The following is a 22945-nucleotide window of genomic DNA, read 5'->3' as shown; positions in this document are numbered from 1 at the left end:
TTTTCCACAGCTGCTTCTCCTTACACTTTCCTTGAGGCATTGTGTAGTCACCATGCCCTTTGTTTTAGGGATCTGTTGTTGGAAGGCTTTCTTGCATCCCACTTCTAGAACAAACCTATTGAAAACCCTCTGTTCAGTCCTGGCTCTTGTCTGGGTTGGTGGGTGCTCGGGGCCCTTAGGGCTTGTACATTTTACCTAACTGCTGCGCACTGTTATTACAGTGTGATGGTGAGCTGGCCAAGTTGGGATTTGTGCTCTCCTGGCTATAGATGTGCCCCTCATATTCAATAAAGATTCTTCAGGAACCTGCACGTTTGTGGTGTTTCCTAAGTGATAGAAAATGTTTTAGCAAAGAGGTGATTTGGTATTAAAGGATCATTGCCCCAGAAATTAAATATTAATCTGAAAGATGGTTGTGTTCAGCTTCTTGGGCTAATATGCTGTCAGCCGTGGGCTAGCTGCTGCCTTTCAAGTTTGAAAAGTATGTCTAAAACTTTTGTCCTTGTGTCTTATCTGCTGTTTCTGTCGGCTGATGGCTGTTGGGGAGCATGTAGCTGGGGCCAGACAGGAAGGTCTTTTCCCAAGGGCATTTCTCCAAAGTCTGCAACACTGTGTGGTTTTGTCAGAGGCGAGAGGGAAGGGATTTTGAGGAATGACTAGACACAACTTTAGATTTTATTGTGACAGTCCTTTGACTTTATATAATCTCCAGCATCCTCAGATTAACAGATTTTTGGGTTTTTGTTTACCATACTAATCAGTTCAGTTTTGCTCTTTCTGAAGATTTCCAGAATACTGCTTGGATTGAGTTAGGAGAAAGTGAGGAAATGGTTTATCCTAGCAGCAGAAGCAACCAAGGGAAAGTGGAAATCCCCAGAGGGATTTCATGAGTTTCTCTGCTCTGACGGGAATTTTTCCCATATGTCTGTGGAAAAATTCCATGTACTGCAAGCTTTAAAAACCATGTTGCTGCATGTGGGCAGGTTTCCTTTATAGTTACGGTTTATTTGAAAAATCCTAATATGTAACTGTTGTTTATTTTTGCTTGTTCATTCTTTCCCATCAGTTAGCATGGTAACATGGACTGCTTTGATATCAATCAGGAATTTGTATCCTTTCATTGTAAATCTGTACCTTCAAACTGAAGATCCTGTAACCCGGACTTTCTTTCCAGCCAAATTGTTCTGTGGCTACTGTCCCATAATTCATCAAGAATGCTTTAGGATTGAGAAAAGGCAGATGTTCTGGAGAGTACCTTCCCAAAAGAGGTGGATAGCTTTAACTTTTACAGAAGTCCTTGAAGGTCACACTGTGCTCTGTTTTCACCTTCTTTTTAGTAGAAGACCCCAGAAGGTAAAGGCATTAGAGCTTTGGTGTGGTATTAATCTTCTTGTGTAACTGCAGTCCTCTAATATCTGGTAGCAGCACCCAGCTCCAGTATATATACATAACATCATTAAATAAGGACTGATATTGCTTATTTGTTTGCTTATGATTTTCAGAGCAAGGTAACACTTGACAAAAGATGAGTGTTTCTATGCAATGCTTCGCATTGGCCATCTAGTCTTTTCTTTCCCTTATCTAGCCTTAAGATTGAGAGATGAGGGTTCAGCAAGTAAGTCTGTGCAGATTGCTGTAAATCTGCAGTTCAGACACAGGAATCACAGGCAGTACAAGGCGCTGCAATGCTTGCAAGGCTAGACCTGCTGGAGATCCTGAGTAATGAAGGATGCCCCACCTGAGGGCTCACACCATAGGGAACTGCTGCTCTACCTGTGTGCCCTGTACATGGCCCAAGGGCAATAGCAGTCGCTGCTCTGGGGCACAAGGGATGCCTCTCCCGACATGTAGCTTGTCCACAGCACAGCAGGCAGGAGCTAGACTCACCTTTCTCAAGACTGGCAAAGCTGTCTGCTTCTCTTACACAAACTGGAACTTGGGGTGGTGTCACAGCTGGGGTGGCTGGGGCTTAAATCCTGTAGTTAGCTACAAGCCACAGGGTAGCCCTGGGCAGGGAAAAGACAGACCTGGCACAGCACATCTCTGCTGCCTTTTTTCTAACCACTGAGGTATGGTGCTTGGGGTTATTGTTTCCTTTGGATTGGTGGGGAGTAGCTAATCTAGGCGGGCAGCAGGACTCAAATCTGAGGTCTGCTGAAAAGTGTTTGACACACCATGAAATGAAAAAAATTAGATAAACTCTGTGGGTCAGTCAAGCAGCCTTATGTTAGCATGACAACACAGCCAGTAGGTTATTTGCCTTTCAGTTAAGAAAAGAGTAGTTCTCAAAATAATATACCCAGAATACTATAAGCTTCTTTAAAAATGGAATATTGCAAGACCTTGTGGGTTTGCAGTGAGCTCATCTGTGAAAAATGCAGCCAGAGCTCCTCTGCCTAGTAGGGAGACAAAATTAAAAACAAATTAATAACTTACCAGCCCCAGGTGGCCTAGATTTATTCCCTGCTGTGGAGACACTTGTGCAAGAGAGAGTTGAAAACCTGGTGTGGCTAAAGCTGTTTGGCTCACACTCTCTGGTGGGCAGTGGGAATTTATCTCCTTGAATTTGTTAGAATTGGGCTTTCCTCTGATCAGCTCCCACCTCTTACAGGCCCAGCCCCCCGGCACAAGGGATTAGTGGGTCTGTGAACTATTTCAGGCTCTCTGAATTCAGTCTCCACTTCTTCCAGGTCTGTTAGTACTGTTGTATTTTTCCAGATTTTCCTGCCCTTGGTCTTCAGTCTTACTGAGGCTGGTTTTTTTGCATGCAGAGGAGAGCAACAAGTAATGCAGCTTGAGACTGGTAATCATCAATTGGCATTTCATAGTTCTCAAGGGATAAAATATGTTTTCTCATTGATCTTCCTTGGCCATGCCACTGACCAAGATGTGGAGGTGGTAACATTTTCAGATCAGTAATGAAAAGGTTTTTTTTCAAATAGCAGATAAGTGAGTATCCAATGTGATACATGTCATACCAGTGGCCAAGATTGTGAGATTTTTTGATCAGTCCTCAGCAGTTTGTGTCATGTTGTTCTAGAGCTAGTATAGAGGTGGAAAAGTTGGAGGAAAATATTAGGTAGACAGGCAGTGGGCAAGTTCTCTCACCAATGGCCATATCTGCAGCAATCAGGATAGTTGGGGAGTTTCTCAGCCGGCAGCTGTTGAACACAGTAGAGTTAACGCTGGGTGCTGGAAAAGCTGTTTTGGCACAGACCTTGTCATAGAATTTCTGAGAGAGACTTTCCTTCACCTGTTGTTTCTAGCAATATAAGGAATAGGTTTGGCTGAAAACAAGAGGGGAGGAGCCTTAGAAGTTACTGTTTTGACTTTCTTTCTGAAGAAATGCTTCTTTTTTTGAGTTGAGCCAAGGATAGGAGAGGTGCTTCCAAGTTTCACCACTGAGTACAAGTGCCGTCGCTTATCAAAAAACCTGTTGAAAATGGGTGTCACTGAAGAGTGAAAAACTGGGAAGTTTTTGCTGCTACTCCTGAAAGGCAGGCTTATCTTTTCCTTTTGTCCCCTTGCAGTATTGACGTGATGGAACTGCAGTAATAACTTCACCTGTTGTTGGGTGACCTGACAGCATCGCACCTCACCTCTGCTTAAGGGCGAGATTATGGTGTTGTAAAGCACATAACTTGTGCAAAAGACCCATTGATAGCACCTGCATTCCCAACCAGAATAAAAAGTCTAGCAATGAATGAACTTTGAAGGATCAGTGTTTGATCTTTTTGAAAAACAAAACTCTGTGCAGTAGGAAGAAAATGATAAGCAATATATTACTGCTTTGTATCAGGATTGCCTTGTTTGATACAGCATTGGTTTATGACAGTAAAAGCTGTAGCATGCAGTATATCCCTTTGCATGTGTTTTTTGGTCCTCTTTTCTGTGGCTGAACACACAGTGGCAGCGAGAAGCTGTGCTCAAGGAAAAGGAAGAGGCAGTGTTGTGCAGAGGATTCCCTTGCTGGTAGTTCATAGGAGCATTTTCTCTGCTTCTGCCATGGCAGAAGCATGTTTTGCATACACATGTGCACCTGGAGAAGGCTGGAGCAGCATCTCCAGCCCACCTTCCTCCAACATAACTCTCTAAAACAGAATGAAATGGAGATAAAAGAGAGAGAAAAAAGTATGTGGTACACAAGATTAAGATTACGTACCCAGAAATCCAGAGGTAACCAACCACATCCAGAGTCATTCTGCTGACTTGAAAACGCAGTGTTTGTTGGAATTTTAAAAAAGATCTCAAGATGAACTAAGTGCTGAGTTTGCAACCTTGTGCTTTGCTTGGCCCAGAGCAGAGGTTACAGTGTCTAAGCTGAACAGGAGAGTATGTTTGCACCTGCCCTGACTGAAGATGGTGGGGAGGTACAGCACAGTGGGCCATGGGCCCAGAGGGATGCTGAAGCTGGGGCACCGCTGCAGCCATCCTCTGGGGAGAGAGGGAACAAGTGGTGTTGGCTGTAGCAAGACTTATGTCCCATACCATGTGCCATTGTTTCCTCCATTGTACCTGTCCTGGGGTGACAAAAATTGACCAAAATGTGGGAGTTTGAATTTTTTACTGCTTTTTCAAAGTCTGAAAGCTCACTATGGTCTTGAGTTTCATCCTGCACCTTTCATCTTTGTTACAACCTTTCCACAAAAACGTTCTGATGAATATCAGAAATCCATATGTATTTACAGAGAGAGAGAGAGAGAGTTATCAGTGGGGAAGACTGATAAATTATCTCTCGCCAAGTGTGGGGAAGGCACATGTGGTTCCTGCTTTGCGTCTCCCTGTCCCTGGGTCACCATCTCATGCATTTGCAGCACTGCAGCCTCTCACTTGGTCTGTGACTCCCACCTGCTAGGTGTGATGGGCTGGCATGGTATACATGGCACTGAAAAGCATGTTGCGCACTGCTTAGCACCTCAGCTCCTAACTGTCATGGTCCAGTGTGTTCGCTGCATCCTACCACGTGACCTCATGCAAACTTCTGACACACCTGGAAGAGCAAACATTAAAGAGGTTCAAAGCTATTTAATAAGAGAAAATGCTGCCTGCTCATTCGTTCCTCTTTCAGATTAAAGTTATCACAAAGAACCAGGTGCTATTAGATTGTTTTGCTTATTATTATATCACAGGATTATCTGAAACAGTCCATGTTCCTCTTGCACCTGTGTGTCATACATATTGTAAGTGCTGGTACCATTTTTGCAAGTGTACAACATTTTTCTTCCTGCAGCCAAAAACTTTCTTCTTGGCAATTTTTTTTTTTTTTAGGCTAGGTTTCTCCCAAGGTACTTGACGTAATAAAGAGGTGTGTTTGCTTTTAAACCTGTGCAGCTTTTAGGATGCACATTTCAGCAAGCAGGCAAAGATTAGATTCATTCATATGTAATAATGAAGAATGCTTAGGAAAAAGGAATATTACCTCCTTGGCCATTGCTTGAGTCTCCTTAGCCCAGAATGTGACAACCTGCTTAGAACAAATGTACCCCTCCCCATCCCCTCTGAATAAAAAAATGTATTATTGTCCTTTTTAATGTCAGTTCAGCTGCTTTTCCCCCTCATATTTAGCTTCATGCATTCCATTGCTTACAGGCATATTCATTTTAGAAAAAAGCAGGAGGGAGGGGGGGAGGCTAAGTCTTTTGGGGCAAAAGGTCAACCATGTGATGACTGAGAATTTTGTGTTCTTGAGTAATGAAGATATGCTGTGTTGTGTTTCAGTTGCTTATGTTCTTATATGTATTTTAGGGAAAGTCACGCTCTTTCACAGGTATTTCCCCTTCAACATGGAATCCCTTCGTTTATCTGGATTACAATAACTTCTGGAGGACTATGGACAAGCTAGGAAAAGAGGTAGGCTGTGTAAATTGCATCTGTTTCTGCAATGCTGATGTCACCATGTGTAAATCTGGTTTTGTTTTGCTTCTGGCAGGCTTTTTTATTGCTTCTTTAATATTAAAAAATAAGAAACTTCTATCAGGAAAGGTATCTATGTTGCCCACAAACTATCGGGAATAACAGAACTTCCTTACTGAGAGGGAGTTGGTCCAGGTGACCTCTAAAGGTCCTTTCCAACCCAAACCATTCTATGAGAGGATACAAAAAGATCTGGAGGTGTCTAAGATACCTGAAAAAAATGAGACTGAACTTGGTCTTTCAAATTTTTATCAGTTGCCTTACAATCTGGCTACAAACCAGGGTACCTACCGTATAATAACCTTCAAGCATAACTAACTGTATTCCTGCAAAGTTTATTGGGTTTATGTGGTTTTATAGAATCAAATCCATGCATGATACTAGACATTTTTTTTGTCGAACAATACATGCTTTTTAAAGATTCAAATATACAGTAGCATCCTCACATGTCATGGTACTTACATGCAATGGATTATTATTAAGAATTTAACTGTGTAAAAATAATGTAATAGTATCTAGACATTTTTGCTCCCTCTGTAGTTAATGGAGAGATACAGGGGCCTTCGGATGCCCATCTTGGAACTGACTGAATCTCTGACTAGGGAAAGAACTTTTCCCTCAGCTGTTAGAGGACACAGAGGCAACTGAATTAGAATAGAAACCTCACTTCTGGACAACCAAAGGCCAGATGAGTCCCAACATAAGGATATAGTTCATTGGTCAGACAAAGACAGATTTGGTGGTCACAGTAGAATTCATGCCCAAAGGTGTGAACAGATAATATTCAATTCAGTGAATTTATTCCAAATTTACAGCCATATTCAGGGGACAAAAGCAACTCCTGGCCGACAGCAATCAGTTCTGTGCTACTAGCTAGCTGTGAGTGGGCAATGATAGAGTCCTGAATAATTTATTGAATATTTTGCCTCTGTCTCCAGATTCCTCTTGAAGCACCATGGGACGCTCCGCATGCTGAGGAATGGGACAAAATGACCATGAAAGAGCTGATAGATAAGATATGCTGGACCAAGTACATAACTCTTTCTTCACTTTGAAATCCAGCTGCAGAATGATAGTGGCTCCCTGGAAAATTCTGGGGTACAGCTGGGGTACAGGCAGTGCGAGAACAGGAGGTATTTGAGATGACGCTGGTCTTTGTGACGGGCTGTTGTCAGGCGGTGGGCGAGGGTCTGTGGAGGATAAGGTGGTACAGCAGAGCTTGGGCTGGTTGGCAGATGGGTTTAAAGTTGCTGGGGAAACCTGGGGTTTGCCTCGGCAGGACCATGCACGCAGGAATGACAGCATGGGTTCTTCCCACTGTGCTCTCACTTCACTCAGTTGAAGAGCATCTTCCTTTGTGTTTAGGAAAAGCAACATGCAGATAAAATCGGGCTTTGTAGGCATGAGTAAAGGTCACTTGCAGGCACAGAAATGGAGCCAGAAGGAGGTGAAGGGACTTTCCCAGATCCACGGCAGGTTAGGAGCTGAGTGAAGTCCTCTGACTCTTGTCTGTGTCCGCTCCTGCGCAGTTACCATGTGTCTGCTTTTACTGTGTGAGCTGAATCGCATGTACAACAGAGCAGGCAGGTGCCGCTGGCAGACCAGAGAGCATCACACCGTGCCAGAGAGCAGCAGCTTTCCAGTGGTTGCTCAATGGATGGGGCAGCGTGAGACCCAAGGAGGAGTAATGAGCAGCTGTTGGCTCTGGAAACGGGAGAAGTTCAAATGCTGCTGCTTGTTTAAGCAGTAGTGCCTGCTGGGCCTCTGAAACCCTTGGAGGGAAACATGGCAGCTGAGGCAGCCTTTCTTCTTGCCTTTCACCTCCCTGGCTGGTTTGTGCCTGAGCCCAGTCGGGTGCTCTGTGTCTGTCCCAGCACGCCTGTTGCTGCCCTTGCTCAGCTCTGCCCATTGCAGTGCACCCTCCCTCTGCTCCTGGGAAGCTGTCTTTGAATGCCAGCCAGCTCTCCTAGGCCTCTTTGCCCTACAGGGTAGTTTCCCATGAAATGCTGCCAAGCCAGGTCCTTGAGGAAGATAAAATCTGCTCTTCCAAAATCCAGGGCTGCAGTGCTGTGCTTTGTCTTACTCCTCTCAAGATCTTAAACTCCACAGTCTCACGGCCACTGCAGCCAAGGCTGCCCTTCACCTTTTCATCACCCAACAGGTCTTCATTGTTTGTGAGTAGCAGGTCCAGCAGAGCATCAACTCTAACTGGTAGGAAGAGAACCCGAGGTGTGGTATCACCTAGAAAATTGCCAGTGTGTTTTATGTCTACAAGGGACCACACTGTACAAATAAAAAAAGAAACAATATTCAATATGAGGTGACAACACCTGGAAATACTCTTCCTTTCTTTTTTCAATTAGTTCTCTTTGTAAGGCAGAGAGAAGTGTGCTTATACGAGCATTTGTGTCCCCACTTGCTGTGATGGCCCCTGTGGTACTCTGCAATGCTCTCCTCCCTTGCAGTCAGCGTCTCTTATTTGTGCGGCAGTGCCATTTGCTCTTTCATTCTGACTGTGGTTTAGCCCTGTGCCTGCAGCTTCCTGACCAAAATTTTCTATTTGAAATTTATTTTGCTGGCTTAAATCTTGCTACAGCTCCATGTGATACATGCCATTTGTACTGTGTGGTACAGCTGTTTGGACTTTATCCCTCTGTGGAACTGCAGCTTTCTTTATCATTAGTTTTATGAGCCGTTTGCCTGCAAACTCGGATACTTTGAACTACCTTTTCTGTTGCAAGTGCACTGGCTCTTCCTCTTCTAGTTTTTACTGTTCCTCTTAGTCAGGGAGATGGTGGAGTATAAACAGAACTGGGTTTATAGTGGTCTCTCCTGTAACATGCTTCTCTGCAAGACTGCTTCTATTGTCAGTGGTTTTGTGGCACTGCAGTTTTAATGGATGTGCTCAGCTGAAACATGTTCAAAAACTCAGTAAAAAGCTGTTTTAGATCTTCAGGCCAACCCAGATCTTTCTACGCATAGTTAAAAAACATACTGCACTGAACAGAAAAGCTGTTCTGCAGCGTTTTCTATATGACTTTGGTCAAGATTATAAAAGATTTGTTTGTCATGTGTCACAGATCAGCATCTACTGACCCTGGAGACTTCACATTCCTCAGGCCTGAACCCGCTGCAGTAGTGTAGTATCGTGGTGCTTTCAGGACTGTGGCAGAGGGTTCTTGTGTGCAGGATGTTTTCATATCCTGGCTAATGAAATAGAAGTGACTGGACTTCATACCCAGGGAAATGAGGTTATAAAAGTTTATAAGTTACAAGGTTCCTTCCTTTAGCAGGTAATTATAAATTAATGTTGTTTTATAAAACTTCATTCAAGTCAAAGACCTTTCATCTTCTTTGCAAAATGATCTCAATTCTCCTAGCAATCTGTAGCCACAAGTGAAAGAAATGGGAATAGCCAGGTCCTCGTTTCCTGCTGCTGTAACTCAGTTTACGTTCAGAGGGCTTACTGTGGTAGAAAGCTGACCCTCTCCTCATGTTTACAGCAATGATTGCCAATTTGGTTTCTCTGGGTTATTTACCATGTCTGATTCTTGGTTTCACGAAAGGTCTGTGCAGGGGGTGAGAGATGGTGAATGTCTTGGCCATGTGGCTGACAGAGTCCCTTGGGGTCTATCAGACCTTGGAAGTTATGTGTCCAATGAGCTCCCCATGGAGGAGAAATGCAGAAGAGTTTCACTAATTGGTTACCAAATGCATTCTCCTGTTGAGAAAAATACTTTGTTATGATACAAGGAATAGCAGCTGGGAAGCTATTTAAAAAAATAACTAAGGTGAAATCAGTGGGATTTGAAACTGAGTGGGTAAATTATTTGGAAGGGAGGGAAGTGCTGATATAAACTCATTGAATCAGTCTCACTACAAAATAAAAAATGAGATCAATATAGATCATCTTGGCTTTTCTGACTTTAGGAAAGCAGCCCTTATCGAGAATAACAAAGAAAATCCTGAAAGCAGTCAGGAAGTCATGTTTACTTACTACCTGTTTCTGTTCCTGTTTCTCATGCAGAGCTGCTAGAGAATTTGCCACCTTATTTGTGAATATCAACGTCACATCCGAGCCTCATGAAGTCTCTGCTCTCTGGTTCCTGTGGTATGTGAGGCAGTGTGGGGGCACAGCCAGGATTTTCTCCATCACCAATGGGGGCCAGGTACAAAATGTCTCATATTCTTCCTCCTCTCTTGGAACCATAAAGAGCAAGTGTGTTGTGCTCGTCAAAGGCCTGCAGTTAGTGAAGAGAGGAAGAAATACCAAGTGCATGTGGCACCAGAAACAGTTGTGTTCTCATGGGGTGGAACAGCCCTCCCAGCTAGCTCTGTACAATGAGGAATTTTATTAGCTAGGCTTTGAGATAAATTGGGGCAATTGAATCAGTTGTTTTTTCCTGCGTTCACATCAGCACAGTCCTTTTGTTGCTGTTTTGTTGTTTCTTGGCCAGTCTGTTTTCTGTGGGTTACTTAGCACTTCTGAATTTTTTAATGAGTTCAAAGCAAGTGTACTTCAGAGTGAAATAACTTTTTTTGGCATTAGAACCTCTAATGGCAAGAGTTGGAAATAGATAGCAAAAGGCCTGTCCTTCTTGGGACAGCTCACATGGCAGCATGTTTTCTGAGCTACTTTAGACTGTTTCAGGTCATGGCTGCCTGCAGAACATCATGGTTTATGTTATTGTTCTGGATGAAGTTTCAGAAAAGGGGAGAGGGGGCAGTCAAAGTAATTTGGATGTGGTATGTTGGCACCCTTTACTAGCCTCCTACCTCAGTTAACATGGCCTCAGGAAGCATGCATAGCATTTTAGACCTAACCTACTAACAGCAAAAGTGGAGACAGTACCGCACCCTTCCAACTGTGGGGGATAGGGAGGCTGTAGGAGAAGCTGCTTGGAGAGATGCAGCCTCCATTAACGTCTGTCCATTGGGGTAAGAGTAGACAACTGTGTGTCAGAAAGGATGTAAATAGAACTAATGCTGCCCTGAGGCAGGAGCAAGACCTCAGAGCATTCCTCCTCAGGAGCACCTCAGCCACGTTTGCTGTCCCATGTCAGCAACTGCTAGATGTTGCAGCAGGAATTAAAAATAAAACTAATCCTAAGTTACATGTAACTAAACAAGACATGTGGAGAGGGGAAAGCTAGCCTGGGAAGAGCACTTTGTTTTCTTTCTGCCTGGATGGGGCAAGCTGTCTTGCTTTCTACCATCCTTCCCACTCCCCCCAGTCAAAATCATTTGGGCAAAAATGCTAAAGGTTGCTGACTTAGCAGCCATGATGAGTCTTGTAAGACTTCCTCAGGCAGTATTTCAGTCTTTCAGCACAAAGAGACTCTGTGAATCCTTTCCTCCCTGCCAGTACCAGCATCTTCTACGTGAAAGTGAGCCGCTTGATGTAGCGCTGGTGGCCGGTAGATAAAAGAGGGTTAGTGCTTCCCCTGAGCCTCTGCACAGGCATTGCAAGGAAATATGTGTCACAGGTTGTGCTTTTTTCCAGACAGCAATATCTTCGTGTCTTCCCAGGGACAGATAAAGCTCATTGCCTGCTGCACTCGAGGCCAGACCCAGTTAAAAAGATCAGTCTTGCTTCTGAGCTGGTGCAGGCTTTCCCTGTACAGGTGCAAGCTGGTGCCTTTGTCACACATGAGGGTGTCGGTAGCACAGTGATGGATAAAATACTCAAAACCTCTTTTTAATGAACCAATATGTTTATGCTAGCTAGCATACCTGCATTATAGATATTTGTTCACTAGGCTTCAAGAGTCTTCAAGCCAGCTAATTGAGGAAACCATTCCAAAAGTGGTTTAGGCAGCAATCCTCACTGAGGGTCAGGTTTATGGCTTTGCTCTTCTGAAAGTCTGGGACTCTTTATGCACCCTTAGGACTTGCTGGTTTGGCCTGGAGTTTCTTGATTATGAGCAGAAGTCATATTCAGTGTCATTGTGTGTGATTAATGCTGGTGATTTTTTTGTGTTTCTTTTCTGTTTGTTTTGTAGGAGAGGAAGTTTAAAGGGGGTTCTGGTCAGATATCGGAGAAAATAATGGAACGCCTTGAAGGCAGAGTTAAACTGGAGAGACCTGTGGTCCTTATTGATCAGACAGGTGATAATGTCATTGTGGAGACTCTAAACCATGAGATATATGAGGTAATTTGATCAGAATAGAAGTAGAGTATGCATTTGGTGGGGGAATATATCTGCTGTAGCTCTTAGCCAGATGTAATCAGGAAGTACCCATTTGTGTGTGTCTATTTCTCAGACTACACTGATGCTCTGTGAAACCTGCTTTACAGATTTATTTATGACTGGGTCTCTTCTTGGTATTCTGCTAGTTAGTTTCTGTCATTACTCTGCTTTTTCTGCCCTAACTTTTCCTGTGATTATATATTTTTACATATTAGTTCTGCATTGAGACCATTTCAAAGAAAGGAAAGTAATGTTCCTGTTCATACCTAAGTTTGTGGTTTGCAGAACAAAAAGAAAAAAAGAAAAGACATTTCAAATGCCTTTAGTAAGATTTTGCCTCTGCACAGTGGTGCTGTGAAATGCTCCATCAGTACATGACTACCCACGGTGGCACCCATGGAGTGGCAGCTCCCTTCTGCACACACAGCCCAGCCTGCCACGGGGGTTTGTGCAGGACCATCATGGTCTGCAAAACCCCTGTCTCACAGGTGGCAGTGTTTGGAGGGTATTTAGAGAAAGATAGCAGAAAAGGAAGGGGGTGTTTGACAGAGAAGCTGGTCTAAGGATGTCCTGGAGAAGGGACCCTTCTCTCCCTCCCCCAGGGATTTTTAAACCCTGGCTTCTCCCTCCATGCTGCATGAGTGACAGCCAAGTCAGAGGAGGCTGTCTTCCTGCACTCAGTGGCCCTATCAGTGTGAGAGCACCTGAGAGCAGCATCATCTATTGTAATACACTGTTACCCTGAGCCCTGAAACCAAGCATCCTTCATCGCTCCAGTCAGAAACAGGACCTGCAGGATGGATGGGGCATGTTCAGGAAAGCTGAAATTACCATCAGTGTTGCTTGTCCTGAAGTAGTATCCTGTGAACGTGCATGACTTTTTTTAACAGCTTATAATTTTGAAAAATGTGGGTCGTGTTTTCCTGGGGATGATAAAAGGCAGTTTTACCTATGCTAGATCATCTATCTTGCCCCATTTCCCCACCTGCCTCCATCCAAGTATCAGCTCTGGTCCTGTAGTATCTGGAAAGCTGTCAAGCATCATCTAACCACAAAACAACATGTTTTTCCCAGATCCTTTTTCTGAAGTGGCAGATTTATTTTGGTCACCTGGAAATACCTGTGTGGGAAAGCTGTTAACAACTAATAAGGGTGTCTTTCAAACATGTCCTGTAGGGCAAGCTCATTGAGAGGCAGCGCCTTGTCTGTACTGACTGTGGTTTGTGTTTCAGGGCAAGTATGTGATCAGTGCTATCCCTCCGATCCTGACAACGAAGATTCATTACAAACCAGCACTACCTCCAAAGAGAAACCAGTTAATTCAGCGTTTGCCTATGGGGTGTGTCATAAAATGCATGGTGTACTACAGGGAAGCCTTCTGGCAGAGGAAGGGTATGTGGGGAAAGTGAAGGACTTGGGAGCCCCATGCGACATGAGTTTTGAAGCTCTGCTATCTGTCAGTCAGGGAATAAATCTAAGGCAGGGTTAAATGTGCAAACCACAAACTGAAACGCACAGAAAAGTGAAAGGTAAAGCTCCTTAGAAAAGAGAGCTCTTCCTCCAAGCTTGGGTGCACACCTTGTCCCAAACATGAGTCTGGACCCAAATAGGATCCCAAATCTCATTGTTGCTAGCTGAGAAGGGATGACAGAGAACAAGCAAGGTTTCTCTGGGAAGCACTGCTGAAACTAATGCACAGAAGCAGGGGACCTGCTGCTGCAAGGTCACACTTCTCCCTGCCAGGGACAGAGTTAGGGCAGACAGAGAGAATTTATAGCAGATGACAAGGAGAGCTTAAGGTGTAAGCAAGACCTTGCCCTGTTTTTAATCCTCTGATCTACAGACTTGATATCTCAGAGTACTGGGAAAAGTAGCTTAGGTTTTTGTTTAACTCCGGATATTTTTTCTATGTGTTACAACATCATGTGTTTCTCAGCTTTAACTGATACTATTTCCAGAACAGTTTGTATGAACAGATTAGTTTCCACTTCCTATGAAACAATACTGAGAGTTGCACTGGGTGAGAGTATTTCTTAATCAAAAGAATATTATTTTGTATGTTTCAGGGCATAAACCAGCCCTTGGGATTAGAAGAAAATGTAGGCAGGTTTATGCGTTGTTATCTATATGAGATTTTTTTGCGTGTTCATCTGAAACATGTACTGTTGTGATACTAGATTAGACAGCCTGTGTTTCTGCCACTTTGCTGTTATGGGACACTATTCCTGACAGTCTTGTCATCAGCAAAATGAATACAGGGTGTAAATCTGAGCCCGCACTGACCAGATGTAATTACACTGGGTTTTGTTGCTGCTGTTGTTGTTTTGGCCGAAGTAACTCATGGAATGAACCATCATAGTTCTTGCTACATCCATTTATTTTTAATGTTTATCCCCCCTAAATAGAAAGCCAAAGAGACTTGCAATAATCCACAGAATTTCCTTGCTAAATAATAATGGAATTTAAATATGACTTGTGTAAGTCTGTGTATAAGATCTCCCAGAGTCAGAGGGAAGAGAGGAAAGAGGCTGTTACAAAAACACTTCAGACATGTAGGCGTTATTGGTAACGAAGGAGTTTCTGTATAGTTCCTTTTGTGGATAATTTTATCTGCTCATTACTGGCAGAAAGAATGGTCATCAACAAGTTTCTCTGAAATAATTTTGTTTCCTCTCACCCCCCACCCCGCTGCCTTAGGTTATTGTGGTTCCTTCCTCATTGAGGATGAAGAGTCTCCAATTGGAATAACCATAGATGACACGAAACCTGATGGATCTTTCCCTGCCATTATGGGGTGAAGAGCTTCTAGCCTATACTTACAAATGTTTATTTCTTTTTGTCTGAAGGAGTGGGAGGAGGAGGAAGAGGGGACATGGCCAGGTTATATCAGTGGGGACCACTCCCACAGTCTTCACAGATGGAGGAGAGCACTTCTGACAAGCCTTTCGTGCCTCTCTAGTCCGTATAAGCTTTCAGATTAAGTATCTGCTACAGATATCCCAATGCAAAGGAGATGCTTGGGAAGGAGTTCCTGAATTCAGCTGTAGTTCATTTTAAGCATTCAGTTAATGGTTTTTTGCTGTGTAATGGATTTAGAAATAAATCCTTTTCTTGAGTAGCTTTGTGAGCCTGTGTTCAGCTTATGTTGGACCTTGTATTTAGTGCCTGGGCCAAAATGAAAATGCAGTTGTCCAAGAAATCCTCATTTGCCTCCTCTCCCCACGGACCCGAGGCAGAGCAATGAACATCAGCTGGTGGCTGAGTGGGGCAAGCAGCCATGCAGTGAAGAAATCAGGCTTCTGAAGAAACTGCCAAGTAAAAAAGTTGTAGTTTGGACAAACAGATAGGAAAATATGTAACAGCATTGACTGGCTTTTAGAATAGGTTAAGCCAATATGAACAAACAGTATTTACTAAAGCTTCCACTGGTGACACTGCCAAAAAATGGCCAATATAAATATCAGGTAACTACTTCTTAAGTATCTGGCAAGGAAAGCTTGCCACTTCTACTGAACTGTACATGTTTATGGCATGTTCGAGGCTTAAAAACTTCTGTGACCTAAGAGCAGTAAGCCTCCTCCAAACCGCATATGGCAAACAGGCTTCTCCTTTCTCCTTGTGAATTGATGCAACTTTCTGAAAGAGTGCAGGAACATACTTCATCCCCCGGGTATCTCCACTAAGGTCAGATTAACTAATTGCCAAATCTGTTTCCTTCAAGCTGAATAAGTATTCACCCCGGTTCTTACAGGACTGGTCCATGACGCTGTGCAGTGCTTGTCAGAGCAGCAGGCTCCTGTCACTTATTGACACCAAATGACGTGGGCAGTGGTACAGCCAGCTGTCTGCAAGACTTCAAAAGCTCAGGAAAACTCAAGGTCTCAGTCCTTTTGAATAAGACCTAGGTGTAAGAGGGTAGGCAGTGCAGGGTACTTTGCTGGATGCTGTCATCTCTCTGCCCACTTTGGGTGTGACTTTGCTCTCCTGAGTCAGTGGGGATGGAGAGAGAGTTCATTCCCACAGAGCAAAGTGAGGCCAGCGCTGGCAGCTTTGAAAATGCGCTTGCAATCTGCAGCTTCCTCATCTGGTAGCTGCCAGGCAGTCCTCTCTGCCTGCCCGCTGGGAATGCATGCACTGCCTTTCAGCTGACTCCCCAGGGTACCCTGCACAGGCCTTTTCACCCATGTGACCTGTAATGAGGTATGATGAAAAAATGTCAAGCCCATTACGTACCGGTGAAGTGATCTGCCTGTCTTTTTTTAGAGTAATTTCAGGTAAGAGCATGCAAATCAGCTGGGGTGCTGACACTGCATGATATTTATATGCTATATTTTCCTTTTCAGTTTCATCCTTACCAGAAAGGCCATTAAACTGGCCCATCTCAATAAGGAAGAGAGGTAAGAGTTCAGAAACTGTGAATATTTCAGAAGCCAGTCAGTTCTCTGGGATGCTTCCCCACAGGAATGTGTGTGAATATGTGTGTGCGGGTGCATGTGTACACATGCACAGTGCAACTACCAATACTGGAAATTGGGGCAAAAATTGAGCTTTTAGTATAAACAGGCCAAGACACTAATGCTAATATCCACCCAGCTGTGGATATTTCTGAGTTTCCGGGTCCTGCCCGCTCTTCCGTGTTATGACAGACTTACCAGCTCTGTGTCTCTGTGTGGACTGAGAAGATTTTCCAAAGACGTTCCCAGACTGCATCACCACTAAATGATGCTTCACCCCAGGGATATAGGGAGCGCTGACATGCCTAGTTTTGGATGTCCTTCACATTCAGACTGGGTGATAAAATTTTTAAATCTCTACATTTTCAACAATATGATTTCACCATTAGTCTGTGAAATGAGCAAACAGGACTTTCTAAATGAGATTTTTGGTACGCATGCAAGTGAAAGAGGAGTTCTGCTTAGGAATGTGAGCGGTTTTCTCTCATATTTTGGTCTCAGCTATAGCAAATCTGTAGGGATTTCATTGATTTATATTGCTTCTCTTCTAGTCTTACACCAGTGAACAAGAGAATGAATTGGCTTTGCTTCCTAAAATAACAAAGATTTAGTTTTTTTAGAGCTCGTTGCCAAAATCAACCTTCATCTCCATTCCCTGCTCCATCTTGGATGTCACATTTATGCATCAACATTTGAAATATATATGTTAACAACTTAAAATGAGACTTAAAAACAAAGCCAAGCACAACTTTATTTCCAATGTATTGCAATAAATGTGATTTTTTTAATAAAAGCAGTAAGTGAGAGGTGTTTTTCCACCTTTTTTTTCCTGACTGATCTTATTTTCCTATAGGAAGAAGAAGATCTGTGAGGCATATGCCAAAGCAATGGGGATGGAAGAGGCTTTACATGTAAGAAATGAATGCCTGTTTTCACCTCTGTTGTACAGTAATGTTGCTTCTTTGTTCTGGAGGATGAAGCTGAAATTCCTGGTACCTAAAATGTGTACCTAAACCTGCATGTTGTGCCATACAGTCTGTAGTCCCAAGGGGAGTGCAGCAGCATCTAGTACAGGAAGAAAAGAGCTGCCAGTCTCACTGTTTACAAGAACAGAGAAGGGAGTACATGGTTTAATTTGTCCTGTCATTTCCCCATGGGAGGCCAGTGCTTCTGTAAAATGCAAAGATTTGTTTTGTGCAGATGAATAGCATTAGCTAGATGAAACGGCACTCCTTTGACAGGTATCCTTAGCTTGTTTTTTCCCTCTTCAAAGGAAATGGATTCTTTATTTCCAATTTCTCTGCCACTGTTTCACTCTCTAATATTTGCTGATACTTACAGCCAGTGCATTATGAAGAAAAGAACTGGAGCATGGAGCAATATTCAGGAGGTTGCTACACAGCCTACTTCCCACCAGGCATAATGTATTCTTACGGAAGGTAAGACAGAGAATGCTTTGCTCTCTAATACACATTTCTTAGCTTGTGTACGATGATATACCTTATGCAACAAACTTAACGGTATATGTAGCATATTGGGGGAACTCCAACCCTCCTTCCACTCCCCTACTCCCCACCTAACAAGGATCTTGCTATTGACTTTAATAAGAGCAGATTTTCTCTTGTGACTTTCAAGGAAACAAAACACAGTCACAAAGGACCCATTAGAGCCACGAAACCTTTCCCCACTAGGTTACTTACAATATTTGCCACTATGCAGTATTTGCAATAGATCCCTTTAAAGCTAAGACCTTGAGGGCACACATCTTGGACAGATGAAGAGTCCTTGTCTGACTGTGTAGGTGGAGCATCAGGTTCTGGTGAAGCTGGTTGAGTCGCATCTGGAGGGGAAGGCACAAAACCCTTATATGAAAACTCATTTGCTTCTCCCACCCAGCAAAGCCTCCCATGCTCTCCCCACGCATAACTGCTGTATTCCTAAAGGAACATGTTAGATGATACTGATTAATACTAGGTATAGCACTGAAAAGTGTGTGGAAGGCACGGTTCAGCACATAATGGGAACAACCAGACAAATCTTGTATCCATAGCCAAAGACCAGACAAACCATGTAGCACATCACAGTGTGAGCTCCTGAGCATGTCCATCATGGAGTTACACCCTGCCTCCGTGCCAAGACGCGTGTGGGAAGAAGTCACCTCGTGCACTGGCTTGTCTGTTGTAATTTATCTGAACACTTGGGTACTGATCAGTGAGGCCTCTGGCCTGGGGAGGCTGGTGTCAGGCAGACAGGGAGAACCTAACGGGGGGTTAGATGGGAGCCCTTAGAGCAAGCATCTCTCTCTGTGGGAAAGGGAGCTCCTTGCCTGTGGCTGGGTTGACCGGTATGCTTGTGCAGCTTTGCACAGCTGAAGGGCTGGCTTATGTGACCCTACAGGGTGAATGCAGCTCCCTGAATGCTGAGGCTTTCAGCTGCTCTCCCCTTTTGGCAGGACTGGCAGTCAGGCAAGTCCAGCCCCCGAGTAGAAGCTGGTATTAGTGACCTATCACTGCAAAAATGTCATTCACATCCTATTGTAATGGCAGGATAACAACAAAGCTGCCATGCGGAAGACATAAATCTATCAGCTGCCCTGCATTTCTGGAGGCTGTTAGGATTATCCCTTATCCCAGCACTAAAATAAGGCTCATGTTATTTTGCACAGAAGCTGGGCACTGATTTATGCCTTAGATTTTCTCTGTCTCAGATCTTGAGTTTTGTGTACAGAAGCAAGTAGGTGGTCCTGTGGGTACAGTTCATGGCACCATACTCTCCAGCCCAGGTTTGTAGGAATTCTGCAGAACTGAAGTTGAGTGCCCCGTCAAAATCCGTAAGTTGCTTTCAGAAGGATCATCGCCTTCCTGTTACTTGTCATCTGACATTCTCCATTTATTTTGAAGGATCATTCGGCAGCCCATTGACAGAATCTACTTTGCTGGCACAGAGACAGCTACCCAATGGAGTGGATACATGGAGGGGGCCGTACAGGCAGGAGAGAGAGCAGCCAGAGAGGTACAGACTGTTGGTTTGCTTTCAACGCCTCTATTAAAAGGCTAAAAAGGTTTAAGTACAGCTTGGAGAGTCTGATTTTGTGCATCACACCCTGTAATTGTGCAGAGGTTCCTAGAATTGATGGGGAAGAATCCCAGAAAAGGATGTGAGCCATAGCCTTCTTTTTTTTAATTAACTTTACTCAGTTTGCTATTGAATAAAGTGAAACCAAAAATCTCACCTGAGTCAGAACGTTACGCGGTGTGTCTCTGCACTGGAGACTTAAAATGCAGCTCATGCCATATACCTCAGGTCTAGAGGAAAAAACCTCCAACCTGATGCTGCCTTTAGATATACTACCACAGCTTCTAACAAATTAATTGCTGTAGGTTTTAAAAGCCATTTAAGTCATTACAAATGCTCACAGCTATTTCCTATGCAGCAATCTGGAAATCTGAGCGTTGTTCTTATTTTTGATGTATCCCTTCTGCTTCTTCTTTTACGAGGGAGTGCTGTTAGCTCAGCTTTATGAATTCATAATGGTTGGCTCTGATAATGTCTGAATCTCCTCAGAATGACACATTTGGACTGGATTCCCAGTCACAGTGAAATCCCTTTACAACAGTCTGGAGGGAGGGAAAAAAGCCATTAAAGGGTGTACATTACAGTTACAACTACTGTATGGCAGGGCCACAGAGTTGTTATTTAAGAGAAAATCAGCCCTTTGCTTCCATTTGACAGAATGTCATACTCACCTTATAATTCTCATTACCTGCTGTGTTTCATATCGCCTAATTTTTCTTTCTCCATGCCTGTGAGCAGTAGTTACAAAGACAGTGAGCTGTCTCTTCTGGAGACAGTCGTTTGCCCCTGGGAACCTCCATGATTCTTGCACTCAGTTTATTCAAAAGAAAAATCTTTAATGAGCTTTGTACTGCCAAATACTGAATAGCCAAGAGATAACTTTGTCATTGTATGCTTTGAAAGACCTAGAGTTGTATTTCTCCTTTTTCTAGTTTGTGATCCAAGCAGCATCACTCCTAACAGACTTTGTGTCCTGAGTGTGTGGTGGTAACCTCACCTTGCTATTTCTCCAGCTGTCATGTGAAAAAGCATTTTCACTTGTACTCAGAAAAAAAATTAAAATAAACATCTAGAGAAGCTGTAGTTTTTGTGGATTCCTGAGTGAAGTCCTACTTTTTACAAATGATTCTGTGAAACTGTCCTTGCTTAAAACACTGGTTAGGCACAGGACTGTTTGATGACAAGCTGTCATATATTTACACAAACTACCAAAACTGCCTCCATCTCTCTTTGCTAATATTAGCAGAGAGATCATTGTACATTTTCTGGTTTACTTTCAGCTAGTCATAGTTGTGCCTTTTTTAAATGTCACCTTGCTCTGACTCGCTCTGCTCTTCCAAAATGGAAAGTAGTGTGGGTTTTAATTTTTTCTCACGTGGTACAAATAATTTGTTTTCCTAGATACTGTACAGGATGGGGAGGATCTCAGAGAATGAAATTTGGATGCCAGAGCCGGAGTCAAAGGTAAGCCAGACTTTCTTGTCACACAGTCAGGCTGAAGCTCCTGCTTCAGTAATTCCTATGGAGCTGCCCCCAGGTGAGGTTTGGGTTACGTCACATGCTGATGGTATTAATTGTTTTGACTTGTCCAAGGAATATTGTTGCCCCTGTCTGAGGAGTGGATGGCCGAGAGCCAGGGACAAAGAACTCGGAGCCTGGGGGACTGCAAAATGCAGGAAATAATCCTAGTTCTGCCCATTCCCAAATCATGGTCTTAAGCCAAATATAACCTCCTTCCAGTCACAAGCAACTCCACCTTCACTGTCCTGTAGCTGTTCAGGATGACAGAAAATACATTTCACAGCCATGACCCTCCACCCCCATGCTCCAGTCTGGTCCTCAGGAGAAACCTGTGATCTCCCCAGCCTAGTGGGGCACATTTGCTGCCTCCCCTCTCATGCAGTGAGGGAAACTCTATAGCAGTACCATCTCCTTTCTCCCCCAGGATGTCCCAGCCCGACCATTCACCACCAGCTTCTGGGAGAGGAACCTGCCCTCCGCACCAGGATTGCTGTGCCTGCTTAGCTCTGCCATCTTCTTCACCTCTGTGGCTGCTGCAGGGCTGTTTGCCTGTAAAAAGGGACAGCTAATTCGAAACTAGCGGGGACCACGTCTGGTGGAAGCTGCATACTCCCTCTTCTTCCCTTTTACCAGATGATTGTTGGTTTTGGAGAGAAGTGCCACGGACAGCAGGAAAGGGCAAAAGTCATTGTTCTTGTGATTTTTCTTTTTAGTACCATAATTAATGCATCAAATCTACTGCAGCTGCTACCAGCTAAACAGAAATAAATCAACTGTGGGCACATTTTTCTAATTTCCCTTTCCTTTTTCCATCTGTTTTGATTGGACATGATCATATCGATGGTGCATTCCTAATACAGACAAGGCAAAATGCAGATCACACCTTTCCCAAAAGGCAGAGAGGCCTTGGAGAATGTATTTGTTTCTACTCACTGCTTTATTTTTTACCACACAAGATAATAAATGCCCTTATGTATTCACTTCAGTTAGCAGCTCAGAATATCTGAGGTTATTCCCATAACATCCCTGCTGCACGGAAGAGATTACCGTGCCAATCAGATGTAGAATTGCCAAATTAATTTTCAGATGCGTTTGATTAATTATTAATCATTGCAATGTGAAACTTAACCACGAGCTGGATGAAAAGAGGTAATTAGCACAAAGCAGCTCACTAAATGGTGAGAGAGGAAGCACGAGTGGACTTTATTCTGCCCGCTACCGAGCAAACATCTGTGATTCCCTGTTCTGCAGGGTGCCTTCGCCAGCACAGCACGGCCACGGCGCAGCTCTCGGTTACTTCCTGGCCCAAGAGCATCTGATCCAGCCAAGCCGTTTGCTGTTAAACCAGAGTGAAATGAATTAGCAAAGTTAAATCCCTTCTGACTTGCAGCAGGTGCTAGCTGTTATTTTCCAAATGGCAGCAGCTTCCTGGCTCCCTGTCAATTTGCTGCCCCTCATTTTGCTTGTGATCTGCACCGCCAGTTCCTCCAATAAGGAGAAATATATTTGGGGCTTGAATTACTGCCTTGTAGATTACAGTAATTGGGTGCATCTGCCTGTTCCACTCTTATTATGTACATGATACACTTAAAATAATCACTTTAGTGTTGAACGAAGTCTGGAATATATGTTTCACAACGTACCATCATTATGCAGTCTTTTTGCCATGAAATGTGAGCATTGTATGTGTCCATGAACTCAACTGTCAATCAACATGGGTGAAATGTGCCTTTCCATAGTCCTGAAACCTTGGTAAGAGGAGCTCTTCTATAAACTTTTCTTGAGATTCTT

At 43.6% G+C, this 22945-nt stretch overlaps 1 protein-coding gene across 1 annotated transcript in view; it reads left to right on the top strand.

Moving 5' to 3' along the window:
• The window catches only part of LOC119143336 (amine oxidase [flavin-containing] A-like), a 37727-nt gene extending 14782 nt beyond the window's left edge, over nt 1-22945 (top strand). Inside the window, exons 4-15 of the mRNA XM_037377507.1 lie at nt 5746-5850; nt 6852-6943; nt 9941-10082; nt 11916-12065; nt 13337-13496; nt 14802-14898; nt 16448-16501; nt 17412-17469; nt 17900-17997; nt 19459-19570; nt 21035-21097; nt 21579-22945. Of these exons, the coding sequence (XP_037233404.1) occupies nt 5746-5850; nt 6852-6943; nt 9941-10082; nt 11916-12065; nt 13337-13496; nt 14802-14898; nt 16448-16501; nt 17412-17469; nt 17900-17997; nt 19459-19570; nt 21035-21097; nt 21579-21734 (1287 nt within the window). The 3' untranslated portion in view covers nt 21735-22945. The remainder of the gene's footprint in view (nt 1-5745; nt 5851-6851; nt 6944-9940; nt 10083-11915; nt 12066-13336; nt 13497-14801; nt 14899-16447; nt 16502-17411; nt 17470-17899; nt 17998-19458; nt 19571-21034; nt 21098-21578) is intronic.

This window comes from Falco rusticolus, chromosome 2 (genome assembly GCF_015220075.1).
Source record: "Falco rusticolus isolate bFalRus1 chromosome 2, bFalRus1.pri, whole genome shotgun sequence".
NCBI lineage: Eukaryota > Metazoa > Chordata > Aves > Falconiformes > Falconidae > Falco > Falco rusticolus.
This window is presented reverse-complemented; position numbering and strand designations above follow the sequence as displayed.